Below are 18,277 nucleotides of genomic sequence, written 5' to 3' on the forward strand. Positions count from 1 at the left end.
TAATATCTCAGTACGAGTATTCATATCGACACATGTGTTATTTCTATCAACAATGATCTTATTTACTTTCCATCGATATATTTACAGAACAATATTTCATTTCTGTTACAATAATATTTTTCTAACAATTTTATAAACACTTAAGCTACATTCTATAAACACATTTTATTCAAGTCCTAAAAATTCCCCTTTTTAACTGTTAATAATCTTGTCAAATTTGAATTGTTCAATATTTTGTTGGTCTGTGGCTTTTGTTCCAATAACAAAAGATAAACTGTATAATTTAGACCAACATTTTAGAAATATGTTTCGACTTTGTATAAGCATTATAGAAAAATGATCCAAATCCTTGCCTTGATGAAAGTGACACACGAAAAGCTAATTGTTATTCTAAATAATTAGCTATACTTATACATAGTTTCGAAAAGAAATGAAAAAATGATTTATTGTTAAAAAGATATATATATATATATACATACAAGGCAAGGCACCTGAAGAATAGTTGACTAAACAATACAAGTATATATATCTATATATATATATATATATCAGACATAGGTTTTTTTGTATAGATTTTAACATTGTACCACTTTCATTGTTGACAGTGTTCAAGGGATCGTTCTTTTCTTTATGCTCGTGTCAATTATTATCAAAGGCTCGATCAAAAAGTACGTAATCCTATGCAATTTTATGAATGCAGCATAATGTTTATTGTAGAAACCAATAATACAATCCGTATCGAATGTCCGTTTTCTCCTGTACAACATTAGAAATAAGTGTTAAATAGTTTACCCTTAGTATAGCTAAAAAGTAGTGAAACAGTTTAAGTAAAACATGATTCACTATATACGTAAGGCTCCTGTCCCTGGCATTGTACATTTTGAATGCAAACACAATGTGTTTTTATTATAGAACATTATCTACAAATAGATCTACATACATGCATTATAAAGGAAAGCATTTGGTCCGCTTTTGCTCAATAACTGACTGGTAGTCAACCTTAGAACCAAGGGTAAAGTTCTCTAATTTTGTATCTTCTTCGGCAGAAACTTTTCTCAATTGTTTTTCAGCGCAATTCGGCACTGTTTTAGATGATACAATCTCATAAAAATCATTGGTCCGTCCCTGAATTTGTACCATTTTCTGAGAGCTACTTTCTTTCGGAAACATAGGATTGGCAAGCTTTATTTCAAGACAATGATTGTGCTTGGTCTTAGTTGCTTCTTTTATTTTCATACCCGTCTCTTTCCGTTCTTTAACATTCCTCTTCTGTAAAGGTACATTAAAAATATCCGATAAATAACATTTAGAATCTACTTCAGTCTGAGAAGTTAAATCCTTTGTAGTCGTTAAAGAAATTGCTTTAGAATCTATTAACTGTTTTTCTTTGGAAAATGTTGAAATTTGTTTTTTCCTTTCGTTTAAATTTGTGCTTAGATTTGTGCTTGGTTCGCGTCTCATCGTTTCTTTTTTATTTAAAAAAATCTGTTTTGGTATTCGAACAAACGTTTTATCTACTTTAGAAAATTTCTCCCAAGAAGGTATATTCAGTAGACTGCTTACTTTTCGTAATTCGTTAAACATATCTACCGTGTCTTGCAAAGGGTCAAAGAAAATTTGCCATTTCCGACACTTTGAGCTTGTATTTCTAATTATTTTATTATCTTCTAAATAACTACTTCTTTTCTCTTTGTTCAAAGTGCTTATTTCTTGACACTGTTCTTTTAAATTGCTCGATGTATTTATTAATTGTGAGTTAGACGCTTCTTCTTTTAGATAATTAATATTATTACTCCCTTTTAAATTTGGCGTACTTCCAACTATTTTCAAACTTTTACAAATACATTCAATCGTCGAATGAGTCGTACATTTCCTCTTGTCTAATATTTCACGTTGTTTCTTAGAAAAGCTACTCCATCTATCTAATTCTGTGAATGAAGAACCTACTAAGAACGCGTATTTACTAGAAGAAACACTTTCTTCGTTTACAGTTATTTTCTCTTTTATTAATGTATCTATACTATTGCATCGTTGTTGCATATGGCTAACTTTTGAATTATTCCTTATTATACCTTTCACTAACGACGAACAAGATCCGGTATCGATTATGCTATCTAACGAAGCTCTTAGATAACCTCGGAGAGGTGACTTTTGAGAGAAAGCTCTATCTAAATCATCCGTTTCAAAGGAATGTATTGTCACAGAAGAACTTTGGCCTATATCGGAATATCTTCTAATGGGTAATTCTAATGTCTTACTTTTTTTCAATTCTTTCAATTGTTTTTTTAGCTGATGATTACTTTGTTCGGTTCTAGTTTGAATGTCTGTTGTTGTTGTTGTTGTTGCTGCTGTTATTGTTGTTGTTTCTGTTGTTGCTACTGCTGTTTCGTTGATGCCTTTTAAATTAACTATAGATTTACTTCTAACATCCATCGAATCAAAGATCAATTTTTTGAAACAACTGATTTTATTCAAAGTAGTTTGTTGTTCGATAATTTTTCTTGACTTAGTCTTCTGGAAACAAGGCTTACGAATGGTACCAAGATTTGGCGGCAATTTGATTAGAAATGGCATTTCCTCGGTTTTCGACTTTCCAATTTTCTTCATTAATGGTCGATTTTTATTCTTATCCTGTAAACGATTTTTCTTAAATGAATGTTGATTGGGTCGATCGTGACCATGATTTTTTGATTTCATCTTTTTACATTCTGTATATGGCATCAAAGAAGCCTCTGTTGTTGCTTTTATTGTATCGGACGGATTAAATTCTTGATTTGGACAAGTCTCATCTAACAATGCGATTGCATCAACTAAATCCATGTAAGCCTTTCTAGGCGTAATACCGATTGCTTCTAGCATTTGCGGAGTTTCTCTTTCGACACTATTACCTTTTTTTGAAATAAACTCAATTTTTAATTCTTTAGTAACGCACGGACTTGAAGAGTCCAAGTTTCTATATGGACGAATCATACATTCTGACGAGCTATTTGCTATAGAGAAGTTCTCATGGTACCATGGAGTGATATCAAGGTTTTTTGGTCTAACAGCACATCCTGACGAAGTGATCCTATCCTTTGCTAGATTTTCGTTAGCGATATTTGCAAAATCTTCAATTGATTTCGGTATAGCTTTATTCCATACTAATTTCTTTTCTTCAGGACTTTCTGCGACCTTTGCTTCTTTATTACTTGGCGTTGCATAAAATGTGGAACCGTTGGACAGCTCTGGCGATACCACTTTTGTAGTCTCATAAACGATACGTCCTTGAGCGCAGGGTAAAGTTGGTTCGCCGTCCGTTGAAGCTTCTTCTGGCGTTAATGGTAGCGCCGCACCACGACCAAATTCTATGAACCACAGCTCGTCCCCCAACTCGCTTTCTCACTTCTTTTCGTTCATATCTTTATTCAAGTAATGCAGCACATAATGTAGAACTAAGTCATAGCAATACTTATACTCTGTCTGAAAACAAAAGAGAAGATCATACGAGATTAAATAGTTTTATCATTGTCCTTCTTGTTGTTACATTATCTTACAAAATGCCAACCATATTTTCTATTAGTTGAGGCCGATGTCTGCGCACCGTTTTCACAGCTTGAAATATATCTACTTCACCGTGTTGTATTACTTGTTCTATACATGCATTGGCGGCACAATAGACCCCGCAACGACTTCTTCCATCAGGAGACACCACTGCTACCGGACCATAATCCGTTCTTTGTCTCCACCGTTCAACCATATTCATTAGTTCTACTAAACTATTCGTAGACGTCGGTACTCTATGACCCATAGGCCAACATGTTAATTGAAATAACTGAACTGTTTTTGGAGGTGCTTTCACTCCTGCCATTAACTCGGGTAATGAAATGATTTTTTTATTTATTCTAAATACCTGTAGAAACGTATGCTATAGAAAGATATTTCAGCACATAACGAAGGAATAAATTACGAGTATGATTTTAATCTTACTTACCCAGGTTTTAATATTTGTATAATGATTATGACTAATATGATCGATAGTAAATACAGGACCATATTTTTTTGAATGCCTTCCTTCTGGCCAAAAACTTGGAAAATTTGTAGAACCCTGTGGTGGTACGCATAATACAACAACTGCTGCACATTCATAATCATAAACTAGAGACCAAAATTCGCCACATGTGTTTCTAAGAGGCCACTCGGTAACAATGTATTCTCTTGGTTTTGTGTAGCCCTATATAAGTTAGAATAATCATTAATTAATACAATCTAACAAGGAATGTGAATAATATGATATATTTTAAAAAGTCTGTTTTCAATTCTTACGTCCACAAAGACAGCATTTATATAATCTGTGAAATTGTTCCCTTGGAAACTAGTAAGGTACGGTCGAAAGTTGTCAGCTAAGTAAAGGAAATAATAATCATTTGAAAAGTAAATCTATGAACTATAAAATACGCTTAGATTGTTTCCTATTGATTTTTCTTCAAAGTTTATTCAAACTTACGCGGTACGACCAAAACATCTCTATTCTTTTCACGATTATCAGCCCTGTGTCCTCCTGCACAGTCTCCGATCGTAAATCGTGGCGTTTGCTTGCATATCTGTTGATACTCTCGTAGATATTCGTTCATTTTAGTTAGAGGATTTTTGATACTTTTTTGTTTCAAACGTAGCGATAATTCCGAAACTGGAAACCACGAAGTACCGCATATTACAAATTCTTCCAAAGTATCGTATACAAATTTGTACTGTTCCTGGAACAATATATTTCATAAGTATATATAAGTATGTATATATGTATATATATATGTATACTACTACTCTCTACGATATTTAGAATAATTGTCATCAAACAAATGCACCAACGTACCAAATTTTCTATCATTCCTCTTCTACTTTGTCTCAATTTCTTTAAATATCCAAATACATCAAAGGCATCTTCTTCTTCGGCTAACTCCATATTAGCATCTATTGCAAGATACACTCCTGATCGACCACCACCATCACTTTAATTGCGAAGAGAAAATAATCACAAAGAATATAAGAAAATGTAATGTAAAATAAAAAAAAATCTATTCAATAATCTTTACATAATGTGCGAGGGTAAAGAGAGGGCAAAGACTTACTTGCAATGAACTACCATAGGACCTGATTCATTTTTTATAGTAGATCCAACAACTGCTCTAACACGACGACGAAATTCTAATACTGCATTACCAAAAGGACAAGTATGAGAGTGCCATTCGGTATAATGAAATTGTAGCAATGTCCTCTCTTCAGATATTTCCTACAAATATTAACATTTAATATATCAAGCAAAGTTTTAATTTTTTTTTTTTTAAACATTATTTCTACTTCGCCTGCTATACTTACCTCGCTTTCATCCTTCTTGTAAAGTTTTATTGTACGTATATGAAAATTGGCTAATTGTTCTTCCTGTAATATAGAAACTCCAATACCTCCATATTCTTCATCCTTATCTTTACTTGCTGGCCAATATTGGACGCACATGACCTACGAAATGATGCACAAATGATGATACAATAAATTACTTTAACAATATATTTTTTAAATGTATTTCCAATGACTTACTCGTATGAAATCAAATGTTTTCGTAAGCATAACAATGCAAGATGCTTTCTCTTGCCAAACCATTCGCCAAAATTCTGTTACAGTATTTTCCATAGGACCTTGGGTCACAATATATGCGTTTGGTTTCAAGATACTCTATAATATGAAAAGAAGATAAAAATTAAAATTGTCAAATAATATTATTCAAATGCAATGTATGAAGGTAACAAAACATTGACATACTTACATCTACATAAGATGCATTAACATAATCGGAATCTGTTTCACCCTCTATTGTATCCAAAACCACTCTGTTATAGTCATCTGCAAATAATAACGATTGTTAAAACAAAATGATAATGCAGAATAAATCTAGATAAAGGATAAATTTGTAATGTCATGTTATTATGGTATTGTTTTTGAATTTGCGAAAAATCAAAGGCAAATAAATATAATGAAAAAGATGAAGATAACTATTTTTGCTCTCGTTTATGTTTTATATAGGATTCATTATAACAATTAGCATTCATTATTAAAATTGGAATAAATTAGATCATATGCAATAATTTGTAAAACATCAATATCTACACATCACCAACTGCAACGAATAGTCATAAAGCATTTATTAAAAGTATACTAACTTACCGGCAACAGCTAGTGATAGCACTAACCGTTTGTAGCTGGTGCATCTTCATTGGCAGACACTATGGTAGGAGTGTTAGATCCATATAACGGGATCTTAATTCAGTGTAGGATCCGGATTCGAATATTCGGTATCCGGATTCGAGCTGTCGTGTCATGTATTTATCTGGATGTCAAGGAATCCGAATATCCTCAAATCTGGATCCCACGAAGAGTCCTAGTACAGTCTAATGTTTTATAAGTTTAAACACGTCAATCACCAAAATAAGCTTGTAAATAATATTTTCCTAAAGTACAAAAGCGCATATTTCAAAGCATTAGAACGTTCCTGTATTAAAATGCAATGTTTGCTTAAATGTCATGACAGAAATTTATACGTAATCGAAGCTCAAAATATCACACAATATTAAACCAAACAGAATTAGAGAGGAGTGGAGTTCTTTTATTGAAACAAAACATTTCAACATTGACAATAACCACTAACTATCGCTTTGGATTAAAATATAATGAAGAACAATTTGTTTTTTTTTGACGATACAATGCTCTTATAATTTATATACCATTCATACTTACATGGAATACATTTCTGATTTTGATTCTTTTCTTTATTTACTGGTTTTGTAGCATGTCTACACGAATGCGATTCTACCTTTGCTGCTGTCTGAAATGAAAAAGAACATAAAAGGAAAGAAAATTAATATGTTCTTTAATGGAAAGTGCATGTAAATATAATTTCTTACTTGAAATTCTACTCGATATAGAACCGGAAATTTTCTCCGAAGCTCGCAAAGCTTTGGAAATTGCGAAAGTTCGGTCGGTGCTGTAGGCAATGTAGTGCTCATACTGCTACTAAGTTCCTCCGTTGCTAAACGCATCAAAGCAATGTTATGACTTTTGAATCGTTTGTTTGTATCATTTGAACTTAGATATTTGAACTTACCAAAAGAAATGAGGCCACTGTTTAACATGGATAATTTAATTTGACTTGGAATGGAAACCAAGCTATGTCCAGGATTTAAATGACGTTTTCTAGGTGGTTTCTCAGGTGCTCTAGGAGCGCTTCTACTTCTACTGTGATGTTGATGTTTCCTGTGCGTATGGGAATGAGAATGAGAACCGCTAGCAATGGAAGTGGCTCCTGTACGATCGGAACAAATACTGCTCAAGCCTAGGACGCCGCCACCACCTCTACCTCCGCCACCACCGGTCGATTGCGTTCTTAAGGATGACATTTTCTGAAACAATAAGAATACTTTATTATACAATATACTTGTAAATATGAAAAACATTTCAAGTATTATTTGCATAAATTTTTAGAATCAAAGTTACCTGAGAACGATTAAATTTAGCCGATAAACGATATACAAATGGTATATGTCAAACTATCCGTAACTCGATCAAACTATTCTTTCCAAAGGTCCATCCTCGAATAAGTAATTGTTACAACCCTTTTTAAAAATCCTTATGTCATATACGCGTTATCTCCATTATGTTAGAATATTTGTAATATTTCATATCAGATTAGAAACAATCTGATAACAAACGATTAAATCTGCAAGAAGAATGAAATATAACATTAAATTAACAGCAATTATTTTCAAATATATGGAATTAAAAATAATATTAGCATGTCGAACAGTTTGATCGCACACAATAATTCTTACTTGTTTTCTTATAGATTATGATTATCCGTTTAAGTATATTCCAATGTATCGTCTTTTGATTTTTGAATAGATACGCAAGGCAAGTCCAACAAAGTGTAAATCTACAAAGATCAAAGATGTTTATTCATTTTGTTCAATCGAATTGATGATCTTATCAAAGAAATCTTTTAAATGATTAAATAATTAATAGAAGTATTAAACGTACATTAGATATTTTTTAAATATCATCGAGAAGGTACTGCTATTAAACATTATAATATAAATTATTGACGCAACTAAGAGATTTGCTTTTATTCATTAATTTTTAAAATATAACATAAATAGAAACGTAAATTGTGTATGCATTTAAAACTGATTTGATGCATAATATTGCATCTATTATATAGTGTATATGCATACTCATACAAATAAGAATGAATTGAAGTAAATAAGGGTGCCCGGTGGTGGCTCCCTCGTTTAAATGGTAGGATTCATAGAAAGGCGCGAAAACGAATTATTAACCTTGATATTCAAATTAATTAGATCAAGGAAACATTTTTTGTATTCTATCGATCTATTTTTGTTTTTTTAAATTTATTCTTTAAATACAATGACTATCTCTTATATTGGCACATCATTCGATGTGCAGTTGCATCAATAATATTATTACTTTATTTTGCATATGCAACATTAAATGAAAATAAAAAAAAAATAGGTGAATATACGATCGAACATTAATCTAATCAATATTTTGTCTAAAGGGAAAACAATTAAAAATGCATGAATTTTAATGTAATTCGTTAATGTAGGATAAATAAACACAGTATGAAATATAGAATAATAATTACTATTAATAATCGTAAATGGAATTCGTGTAGAAATGATATTTCTTTTCTCAAGATAATAAAGTTCGATAGATATTTTTTCTTCGATTCGTCGGACTACACACAGGGATATTCCATACCGAAGGTTAAGCGTCTTCCGCTAAGAATATAAATATAAAAATAAACTCATGCCATCTCTGTCGAAATTCTCTTTTCAAACACTAGGTACAGCCGACGTTCATTACTTTTACGCGAATAATATTTTTTTTACCGAAAATATATAGGCGAGGTAACCGATAGGGGTTTTTTTTCTTTTCTTTTTTTTCTCTCTCTCTCTTCTCTTTTTTCGTTGATTAAATGAAACAATGATTACGATAAAATAAATACGTATCAAATTGTATATGCATCTTCCTATTACAGTGTGTCATTGCATCGTCTATTAGTTGAATAATAAAAATTCGATAGGATCATCTTCGATCGATAGGGAAGGCAAACGAGAATGTCGTATAAAATCGACATACCATAACCGTGATTCTCGTAGATATATCGAAGATTCAACCGGCGCCAAATGCGGACATATTCCTCGCGTGCCTCTTCTTCTTAGACGAAAGGCCAATTATTAGATCCTTTTATTCACATGAAATCTTGTCAAATACACGATAACATTTGATTAGGATAAAGAGGACGAAGGATAGGAATAGAATAAAAAAAAGGAATGGTAAACGTTAAAATGTGTTGATTTTCTTGTTAATCTTTAACGCTCGGACTCGACGATGTCGACGATGGTGGTGGTGGTGGTGGACACGATGATATTGAAACAAAAAAATTGAGAAGTTATAATTTATCGGCTTATTATTTAATGTTCGATTGAATCTTTTGAAAATATCTATGTATCTTGCGTTTATTTTATTATTAATGTTTCTTCCTTCGTCGCGATAGAGAAAGATATTTATTTTTGAAAAGGGCGACTATAGTATTAAGAGAAATAATATAATATGCAATCGTAGGACGAGTTAAATGGATTAATAATAGGAGGAATAAGAAAAGTCCGAGCGAGGATAATGACGGCGATCACGTTTCCGAGTGCGAGGTCGATGACAGACTGACGCAGGCCGACGCGGTGACGACGACGACGACGACGACGAGAACCCGTTGACGGTCAGTCGTATTACTTTTCTAACATGGAATCGCGGGAACCCTCGGGGCGGCTACGTTCTCCGAGTGAATGTATAGATGGTTGGGCGGGTGGGTGGTAGGTAGGGTTGAGTCGGTAGTAGTGGCAAAATGTTCACAATAAGAGCGTGTTGTTCAGTCGTGCAGTCGTCAGTGAGAGCTCCGTTCCTGCCTGGTGCTCCTGTCCGATAGCGCCGTCCGTCTTGACGCCAAGGGCGTGGTCCTACCACCCAAAACCCTCTCTCTCTCCCAACCCTCCTTCCTAAACCCACCCCACCCCCATGCCCCTCCCTAGAATCGCGTAATAGCTGCGTTATATACCATTGTCGCTATTGTCGTACTTTTCTGCACGCGATCATCGCTCTCCTCCGCCAACATTTCCAATGCTGATATTATTTTTATATGCTCGGTGGCTTGAAATAACGCATAATCGTTTATAGAGAACGAGACTGAGAGATTTTTATATATTTACTTTACTTTAGTTTACTTTACTTTACTTTACTTTACTTTAGCTTTTTATTTTTACAGAGAAAAACAACTCAATCGATTGAAATTTTTTATATAATATATATATATATATATATATATGTTCTTATTGTATAATATTACGTACCGATTAGAGTTTATCTAATTCATTCATATAAATCATATTCGTATTAACGATCGATCGATCGATCTATCGATCGATAATTATACGAATTTAATTAGGAATGCATCATTCTTAGGAAAACGAATAATCTATAATATGTATATGCACATTTCAACATTTCTAACATACAATGGCAAGCATCTCGATATGTAATTGGCTTCCTGTTCTATTTATTTCTGTCAATGACGACAATATTATTGCAACTAAAACGCAAAATCATGCTACAGCTTAAATACTATGCAACCGTGTAGTCTTCTCTTAAGAAATATAATAGAATATATATTTGTTCTATATGTTTGTCTTATTTGACAGATTAAAATAAAATATTTTAGTTTTGTAATTGTATTAGAGGAAAGATACAAATTGCAGGATGAAAGTTGTAACTTGGATTTTCGTAGAATCGTAGCGCCAAGAGAGAACGATTCTCTCGATAGATCTTTCTGTTTTATCGACAGAGAATAAATATATCTCTTTCGAGAAATGCAATTGTTACAATAAATTGAGCTAAATGCCATTATTTTTCTTTATTTCCTTAACAAAGTTTCTTTTTTAATATTATGCACATTGATATTCGACATTAAGGTTTACGGTATATAATCCCTAACTACTTTATTCATTTGTACACTATGTTTTAGCAAACAATTTGTAGATACATTATTAAACTGTGAATATATTACAAAGTTTATACAACTACTATATTTTCTGGATTCACTTTTTCGAGATTTATTTAATTCTTAAGTCAATTCTCAAATAATTCTTGGTGTTTATTTAGAGTTAGACCATATACTTTGAAATAATATAAAAATGGAATGTTGATTGCTATCAGCTGGGTGGTATAGCTTTGGCAGTTTGTCCAAAACCCAAATTAGGTCGAGTACCAAACCATGACATTTTCCATTCCAATGTTTGTTGAAGTAAACGTTCTTCTTCCGGTGAAAAATGTAATAACGTAGCGACTGCCTTTGTCAAATGAAGAGCCTAAAATATTGTTCAAAGTTATCAATTGTCCTTGATATACGTATATCTATCTAACTTTGATTATTAAGTAATACTCGAGTAATACTTACCTCATATTCTCTGCTAGTAAGAAATTTAATGAGAACATGTTTCAAATATTTAAAGTTAACATCATCTTTTAAGTTGACGTGTTTGGCAGTGACCGTTTTGGATGAACTTGGATTCAAAATAGCAGTGGACGGTTCGGCATCGTTATCTAACGACGCTGAAGGAACTCTTAATTCCCGTTGCAAAGTCTTTTTCATATCTGTTAAACGTTGTTTTAAAACTTTGATCGTCTGCAAAAAAAAAAAATAATAAAATATATTCACAGAGACGTAGGCGAATTTATTTCTCTATCTAGTCTACCATGGACTACCTTTGTTTTCTCGTTTATTTGCTCTTCTAAAGCCAACAATATTTTTTCATTTTCTTCCATCTTCTCCTTATTACGTTCTACCTCTTCTAACTCTATTATTCTTTGCTTCGAATTTTTCAACATTGCAACAGCTTTTTCCAATTCTTCACTTTTAGCTTTAAATCTATCTTCCAAATTGTCCATTTTATTCTGTAATTCGTGATTTTCAACTTCTTGCAATCTCTGCTCTTGCTTAATTATTTCAATATCTTGAGAAAATTGAGCGCTCCTCAGCAATGCACTATCTTTTTCATTTTTTTCTTTTTCTATGTATTCTTGCAATTTGGCACTCGTCCTTTTCTCATTCTCTAGACTTTCCTTTAACAGATTTATTTCTAAATGTAAAGAAGAATTGTTTGATCGCATATCTTCATTGGATGATCGTAAATATGTTAATTCTGATGTTGCAGCTAAAAGCTTTTCCGTAGTTTCTTCTAGTTCTGATTTCAATTGACTGCATTCATTTGAGGATGTTTCCTAGTAAAAGGGCAAATACAAGTTAAGATGAGAAATTGTATCAAATACCATAGATCATGAAAAAAAGAGTATATGACTTATTATATAAACGTCTTATTTAAAAGTATATATTTATATATATATATATATATAGCTTGGGTTTCTCGTTCATTATTTTTTGTAAATATAAGCGAATTAAAAATCAATGTAATATCAAGACACCAAAAATATCTTTAAATTACTCGAAGCACAACATAATATTGCCTATTTTTGTCTTCTTTTACTTATCAAAAAAAGGCTTACATTTTCATTCTAATTTTGTCTGTATATTTTATTTTCGTAGCATTGCAAAGTTCTATAAAAAAATGACATTCTATAATTTTGATCCGTCCAAAATATTCAGAATGAAAATGTAACCATTCGATACCTGAAATACATACTAAAATGTTTTAATAAAATGATTACGTGTATATTAACATTCGCATGTGGTTGATACAGAAATGGGTTTAAAGTAAAACAAAAAAAAGATACATTGATAATATTATTGCTTTTTTCTTTCTTTATTCCACAAATAAACTATACATAACACACAATTATACATAAAAATATTTTCGATTATTAAGCGATCTATTCGGCATATATATATTAAAATAATGCAAAGAAAGAGAAGAAGGGGATATAAAAGAAAAATATTTGTCCTGTTTGTTAATTGAACAGAAGATAAATTATTGAGAAAAGACTTTGCATTAATTATTCGATAGATATTACAATATAACACAACAACTTATTTCATTTCATGCTTAATCACAGAATTTGTCTAATTATTAGATTCTAGACTAGATGATTGGTTTTTTGTAATAATTAGAGTTCATTTAAACTATCTATGCCTTAATTAAACTCAAACAAATGAAAATATGTGCAATATATATATACATTTTAAATTTAAAAAGAATTTCATTTTCATTTTCAACATGCTCATAGTAGAAACAAAGTTCAAATCTATTAGTAGGTACAAATATGTGTAAAAAGTGTTAAGAAATACTAATAAAAAGTATGTGCGTTAAGCATCAAGCATTTTTACCGTGCAATAATAGATAGAAAATGCGCTTATCACACACATTCACAAAGAAAAATTAATAAAAATTTATCGATAATATTCTAATGTTTATAGTATTATTGCACAAGCGTTAAAAATATAAAAGAAATTGCAATGTTATGTAAATGTTATTAGCAATTTTACATGTCTTAAAATAATTATTATAGATATTTGTTATAGGCGTCTTTCATTTTTATTATGGAATAATAAAATAATGAAAAAAGGAAAAATGCAGAAGCAAGAAGTGTCGCAGTTCGAAATTGTGCCGGCTGGTAGGTAGGGTGTAGGTAATAAAAGTTATTTTTTTCCAGTTCATATACTAAAATGTTTTCCTGGAAGTTAACTATTATATCATCAAGTAAACATGCAGCATCACTACATATCGCGGTAACTCACGATTTGCCGCTTAAATTCTTCGTCATCGACGCTGGCCCGGAGCTCTTTTAGTTCCGTGGCCATTTCGTCGATGTCCTCGGCCATGCGCAAAAGCTTGGCGTCTTTCGTCGCCATAACAACATTGTTCACCTCTATTTCAGCTTCTAGTTGTTTAATCCTTTGCTTCAATTTTTCTTTTTCTTCTTCTACGCGTCTTCTTTCTAGTCCTTCTTCTCCCGCTTGCCTACTGAGCCTGCCCACTTGCGTTTCCAAACTTGCTATTTTTCCGGACCAACTGGTTTTTATATCAGACAGATGAAGGTGAGCTTCCTCTAATTTTCTGTCTAAAAGAGTACGTTCTCTCATGAGATCGGCTATTCGTTCGTCGTTCGTCATCGGATCATTTGTATCCGAAGCACCTCTTTGCTCTAATACGAAAACTTTATCCTTCAGATGGCGGACTTCTTCTTCCGTTTGTGCTAATTTACACGATAATTTGGCTTTTTCGCGTTGAGTCGAATGGCGCAGGGTTTCCATTTCATCCTGAAAATAAAAATATAATCAATATTTATTTCTTTCATATCTACAAAGAAATCTTTTTTTTTCCAAGCTTCTTTTACAAATCTTACCTAAGCACAGACGACAATTATAATGTTAATTATTACAACTGATTATTCACGACCCATAGAAAAAATGTATATATGTAATGGCAATATGTTAAAAGTGCAAAAAATAAGAATATAAATCATAAATAGAATATATAAAGCTTGTGATAAAAAGCACAAAATTTGCGCTTAAGCTATTTAATAAGAAATATTTAATATAGTAATATCGCATGCATGCCGATTTTTGTATTACAATGAGTAGATATCGTAATAAAATACCGCATTTACCAAAGATACGTATTTGCAAATGAAAACATTAAATGATTGTACAGGAGATATATATATATAGTCTATATATACATACATACATACATACATTCATGTATGCATGCTTATATGCAATAGTGTGTTAAATAGACATACGTAAATTAAGTTATGTTAATGAGAAATAAAATAGCAATATTGCTATAGAGCAGTATAGCAGCAAGGCTATGAAAACGTACCTCTAGTGTCAGCAGTAGTGGCAGCAAATTAGCAGAAATTACTGCCTACCCTGATCTCCCACTTTTTCATTTAATAAGATATTTTCCAATCTTCATGCATATGTTGCTTTCACAAAATTATTGCTATCACAATGTTCTTCATATATCACAATTCAAAATAAAAACGACAAACATTCGAAAAGTATAAAACACAGTCACATGTATTATCAAAATACATTTTTAAACAAAGAGGTCAATCCTTCCATGAAAATAGAATGATTGATACTTAAAGAATATATGAAATGTTCTCTAAATAAATGTAATTCGTAATTAATCGACACGAGTCTTAAAAATATCTAATAGTATAATAGTATAATAAAAGTGCAGTGTGTGAAGAGTAGCAAAATATAGCAAATAAGCAGCGATATCAAATTTATTCAAAAGTGGACACTTAAAAAAGATCTTTTGAAATAATATAAAAGACAAATAAAAAAGACATGCTGGTAAATAATAATAGTTTTATAAAACCATGTTTTTATACGATTGAAACAAGAAAATAAATTATTGGTAAACGAATTACTAGCGCATTTAATGATATGAGCATAAAGAATGGGTAGAAGCGTCATATCTTATATGGAAGATATAAAAATAGTTTAATTAGCTATTTTATCTAATATTCAGTTCTTGGTCTTATTATGCATAAAATAATGTACATGAATAAGCCATGTCAATTTTGATATTTATATTTTTAAATCATTTAATTCATAAACAACTCTTTTCCTTTAAAATTACGTGTTTATTAATAAAATAAATATACAACAAGTATATTTTTATGAAAATATGCTTTTACTAATTTTATGCGACCAATAAAAATCAGTAGAAAAACATATTAAAAGATATGGTATAGAAATAAGGATGTCTTAGATTAAAAAATATGAATTGCTTAAAAAAAAATATATTGTAGAATATGTACTCACCTGTATATTATTTAAATCATCTTCGTATCTTCTAAGACGGGAAACTTCTGACTTTAGGCTTTCAATTTCTGCTAAGGCAACTTTTAAATGTTGTGATTTTTCTTCCACCTCTTGTTCTTTCGATAGAAGCTAAAGTAGTATCAAATATTCAGTCATTTCTATACTATTTTTTAAGCGTTTGCGAGTAAATAAAAAAAACTCACGAGATGTTTGATCTTAGCCATTTCTTGCGTTTGATAACTTTCTAGTTGTTCCGCATCTTCTTGAAAGTTATATAATTTCTTTTTATATTCTAAAATACATTGGAAATTATATACAAATGAAATGCATTATTATTAAGATTCATTTTTTTATTAGTTACATATAATCCTTGATTGATAGAAAATTAAATTGATATTCTTATTAAATACGAACCTTCCGCATCTCTAAGCGCCAACTCCAAAGATCTTTTAGAACTTTCTGTAGTTTGTAATTCAGTTTCCAATTTGATTTTGTTTTTTTCTTGCTTCTCTATTGTTTTCTTCCATTCTTTTTCTTTTTCCGAAAGTTTATTCTTCCATTCTTCATTGATTTTATCTATTTTCTTCTGTAATTCCAATTCTTTCTTGGTTATGAATTTTTGCCATTCTTCCTCTTGATTGTCTAGATTTTTAATATCTCTCAAATGTATGCTATCACTAAGTTTGAGGGGAAAATTATTGTCTTGTTTCTTCGAAGTTAGGGAGGAAGAAGAAGCTACGTGTTCATCCCGGGATCCATCCAGCGAAGTTTGAGATTCGCTAATACTACTGGTAGATCCTGTCTGGAAAATAAGGTAAAAACAATAGAATAAGATGCACAAATTTGCATTTTCAATGCCAATTCAAATGTAAATGGGAAAAACATAGGTACCTGTGAAATATGCCTAGAGCTTATACTGCGAATATTTGCAGCGTTTCGAACTACAGTTGATACATCGCTACCAATTTCTTCGCGTATTTTATTCTTTAAACTCGCAAACATGATGTATTAACCTAAACACTAACACGTAACTAACAGATAACACTTGTAAACGTCAAAGTCAACGTCACATAGACACTTATTTTATATGTGCAAGAAGCTTTTATATTAAAACATCAAGATAGTAATGTTGTTCGAAAAGAGTTCATTTTTTTACAATATCCTTATTAATTAATATTAATGCAACATCATTAAAGAGAATAAGATATTCATCAACGACACACATAAGATCCCCTAAATCCGACATTAGCACATTATCGTGCCACTGTCTATTAATCAACCAGTAGCGATACTCGAAGATACTTCGATATCGATTTAATATCGATTTAATATCGATTTAAAATCGATTTGATATCGATTAGATATCGATTTGATATCGTTTCGATATCGATTCGATATATTTGGCGCCATTTTATCTAATAACGCGCCATTATTTCCAAATTTTTTATTTCTAATTAAAAGTTAACAAATCACTATTATATCCCGCGCAAATATATTTTTACGATTGTTGAGTATTAAGACGATTTTTTGGATGAAAACAAATTCATTTTTTTGTGCAAAAGTACATTTTTCTAGCGGTGCGTTCCACTAAGCGCTCACAACGATCAAAATGCTCCTTTAGGGTGCGTTCCACTAAGCGCTCACAACGATCAAAATGCTCCTTTAGTCGTTCCACATAACGACCGCGGTCGTTGTGTCGCGGCGAAAACGTCACTCATGACGTCATTACTAACACTCACGCGAAGCCCACAACGACCCATCTGAAAACGTGGGTCGTAGTGAGCGTTGAGAAAATTAGCGGTTTTTTTGAAACTGACAACAATAAAAATGGCGATCGTGAAACTGACATGAAGGATTACAGATTAAATCTTAACCTCTTTAATCTTTTACTTTCTTTTCACTACCTCGCCATTTGTATTATTACCTCCACGCTCAAAACGCACCATAGTCCATTCCACTTGAATTTAGGACAGTAACGCTCGTAGGTAAGTGGAACGGGAAAAACTGTGGTCGTGAGCGTGATCGTTGTGAGCGCTTAGTGGAACGCACCGATGATGCAATTGATAAGTAGGCATGACAATGAATGAAAGTATTATCCTTCAATGGAAACTGAACTAAATTGTCTATAGTCACAATTCTTGAATAATTATATCGAAGACGTATGTTTGAAATCGAACATTGTTGTATATTTTATTTAAATACATATAAATATTGCGTCTTAATAAGAGGAGAGTACTTATCTAGCATCTAATGTTTGTACTTTATAGAAGATGAATAATAAAATTTTAAGTGACAATAGCAATTTAGAAAGGAAGATAAATATTAAAATTTGTCCGAATAATTATTTGTGCAAACAAATTATGAAACGTGTAATTCACAAGACTTATATTT

General features: G+C 31.6%; 3 protein-coding genes across 5 annotated transcripts; all 3 read right to left on the reverse strand.

Moving 5' to 3' along the window:
* Positions 1-37: 37 nt before the first annotated feature.
* LOC106790666 lies at positions 38-3,074 on the reverse strand. Its single transcript, XM_014755735.1, has one exon. It carries the CDS (start codon positions 2,968-2,970, stop codon positions 946-948), a length of 2,025 nt encoding a protein of 674 aa, XP_014611221.1. The 5' UTR covers positions 2,971-3,074; the 3' UTR covers positions 38-945.
* LOC106790665 (receptor-type tyrosine-protein phosphatase mu) lies at positions 3,065-9,536 on the reverse strand. The gene is made up of 16 exons (XM_014755734.1): positions 9,181-9,536; positions 7,857-7,957; positions 7,522-7,744; positions 7,133-7,427; positions 6,933-7,057; positions 6,766-6,853; positions 5,798-5,874; positions 5,572-5,706; positions 5,353-5,493; positions 5,106-5,266; positions 4,850-4,985; positions 4,484-4,733; positions 4,303-4,379; positions 3,971-4,210; positions 3,545-3,889; positions 3,065-3,459 (listed from the first exon to the last, which is right to left on the reverse strand). The coding sequence occupies exons 4-16, from the start codon at positions 7,422-7,424 to the stop codon at positions 3,379-3,381; spliced, it is 2,148 nt and encodes a 715-aa protein (XP_014611220.1). The 5' UTR covers positions 7,425-7,427; positions 7,522-7,744; positions 7,857-7,957; positions 9,181-9,536; the 3' UTR covers positions 3,065-3,378.
* Positions 9,537-10,980: 1,444 nt separating this feature from the next.
* Positions 10,981-17,189, reverse strand: LOC106790698 (golgin subfamily A member 1). Of its 3 annotated transcripts, none has more exons than XM_014755790.1 (8): positions 16,778-17,189; positions 16,301-16,688; positions 16,090-16,178; positions 15,887-16,015; positions 13,973-14,365; positions 11,857-12,372; positions 11,549-11,776; positions 10,981-11,459 (listed from the first exon to the last, which is right to left on the reverse strand). In XM_014755790.1, the coding sequence occupies exons 1-8, from the start codon at positions 16,886-16,888 to the stop codon at positions 11,304-11,306; spliced, it is 2,010 nt and encodes a 669-aa protein (XP_014611276.1). In that variant the 5' UTR covers positions 16,889-17,189; the 3' UTR covers positions 10,981-11,303. The 3 variants fall into 3 exon arrangements, with proteins under 3 accessions (XP_014611276.1, XP_014611275.1, XP_014611277.1); XM_014755789.1 differs by having other exon boundaries at positions 13,844-14,365; XM_014755791.1 differs by lacking the exon at positions 13,973-14,365.
* Between the last annotated feature and the right edge of the window lie 1,088 nt (positions 17,190-18,277).

The sequence above is a fragment of the Polistes canadensis genome, unplaced genomic scaffold (assembly GCF_001313835.1).
Source record: "Polistes canadensis isolate GaletaPanama2010 unplaced genomic scaffold, ASM131383v1 scaffold_254, whole genome shotgun sequence".
NCBI lineage: Eukaryota > Metazoa > Arthropoda > Insecta > Hymenoptera > Vespidae > Polistes > Polistes canadensis.

Coding starts and splice junctions, on each gene's coding strand:
- LOC106790666 (XM_014755735.1), bottom strand. CDS start 2,970: ATGATTCGTCCATATAGAAACTTGGACTCTTCAAGTCCGTGCGTTACT.
- LOC106790665 (XM_014755734.1), bottom strand. CDS start 7,424: ATGTCATCCTTAAGAACGCAATCGACCGGTGGTGGCGGAGGTAGAGGT. Junction 5,267..5,352: donor ACAAGAAGGATGAAAGCGAG/GTAAGTATAGCA, acceptor TAATATTTGTAG/GAAATATCTGAAGAGAGGAC. Junction 3,890..3,970: donor ATACAAATATTAAAACCTGG/GTAAGTAAGATT, acceptor ACGTTTCTACAG/GTATTTAGAATAAATAAAAA.
- LOC106790698 (XM_014755789.1), bottom strand. CDS start 16,888: ATGTTTGCGAGTTTAAAGAATAAAATACGCGAAGAAATTGGTAGCGAT. Junction 16,689..16,777: donor GCTCTAGGCATATTTCACAG/GTACCTATGTTT, acceptor CTTATTTTCCAG/ACAGGATCTACCAGTAGTAT. Junction 11,777..11,856: donor AAATAAACGAGAAAACAAAG/GTAGTCCATGGT, acceptor TTTTTTTTGCAG/ACGATCAAAGTTTTAAAACA.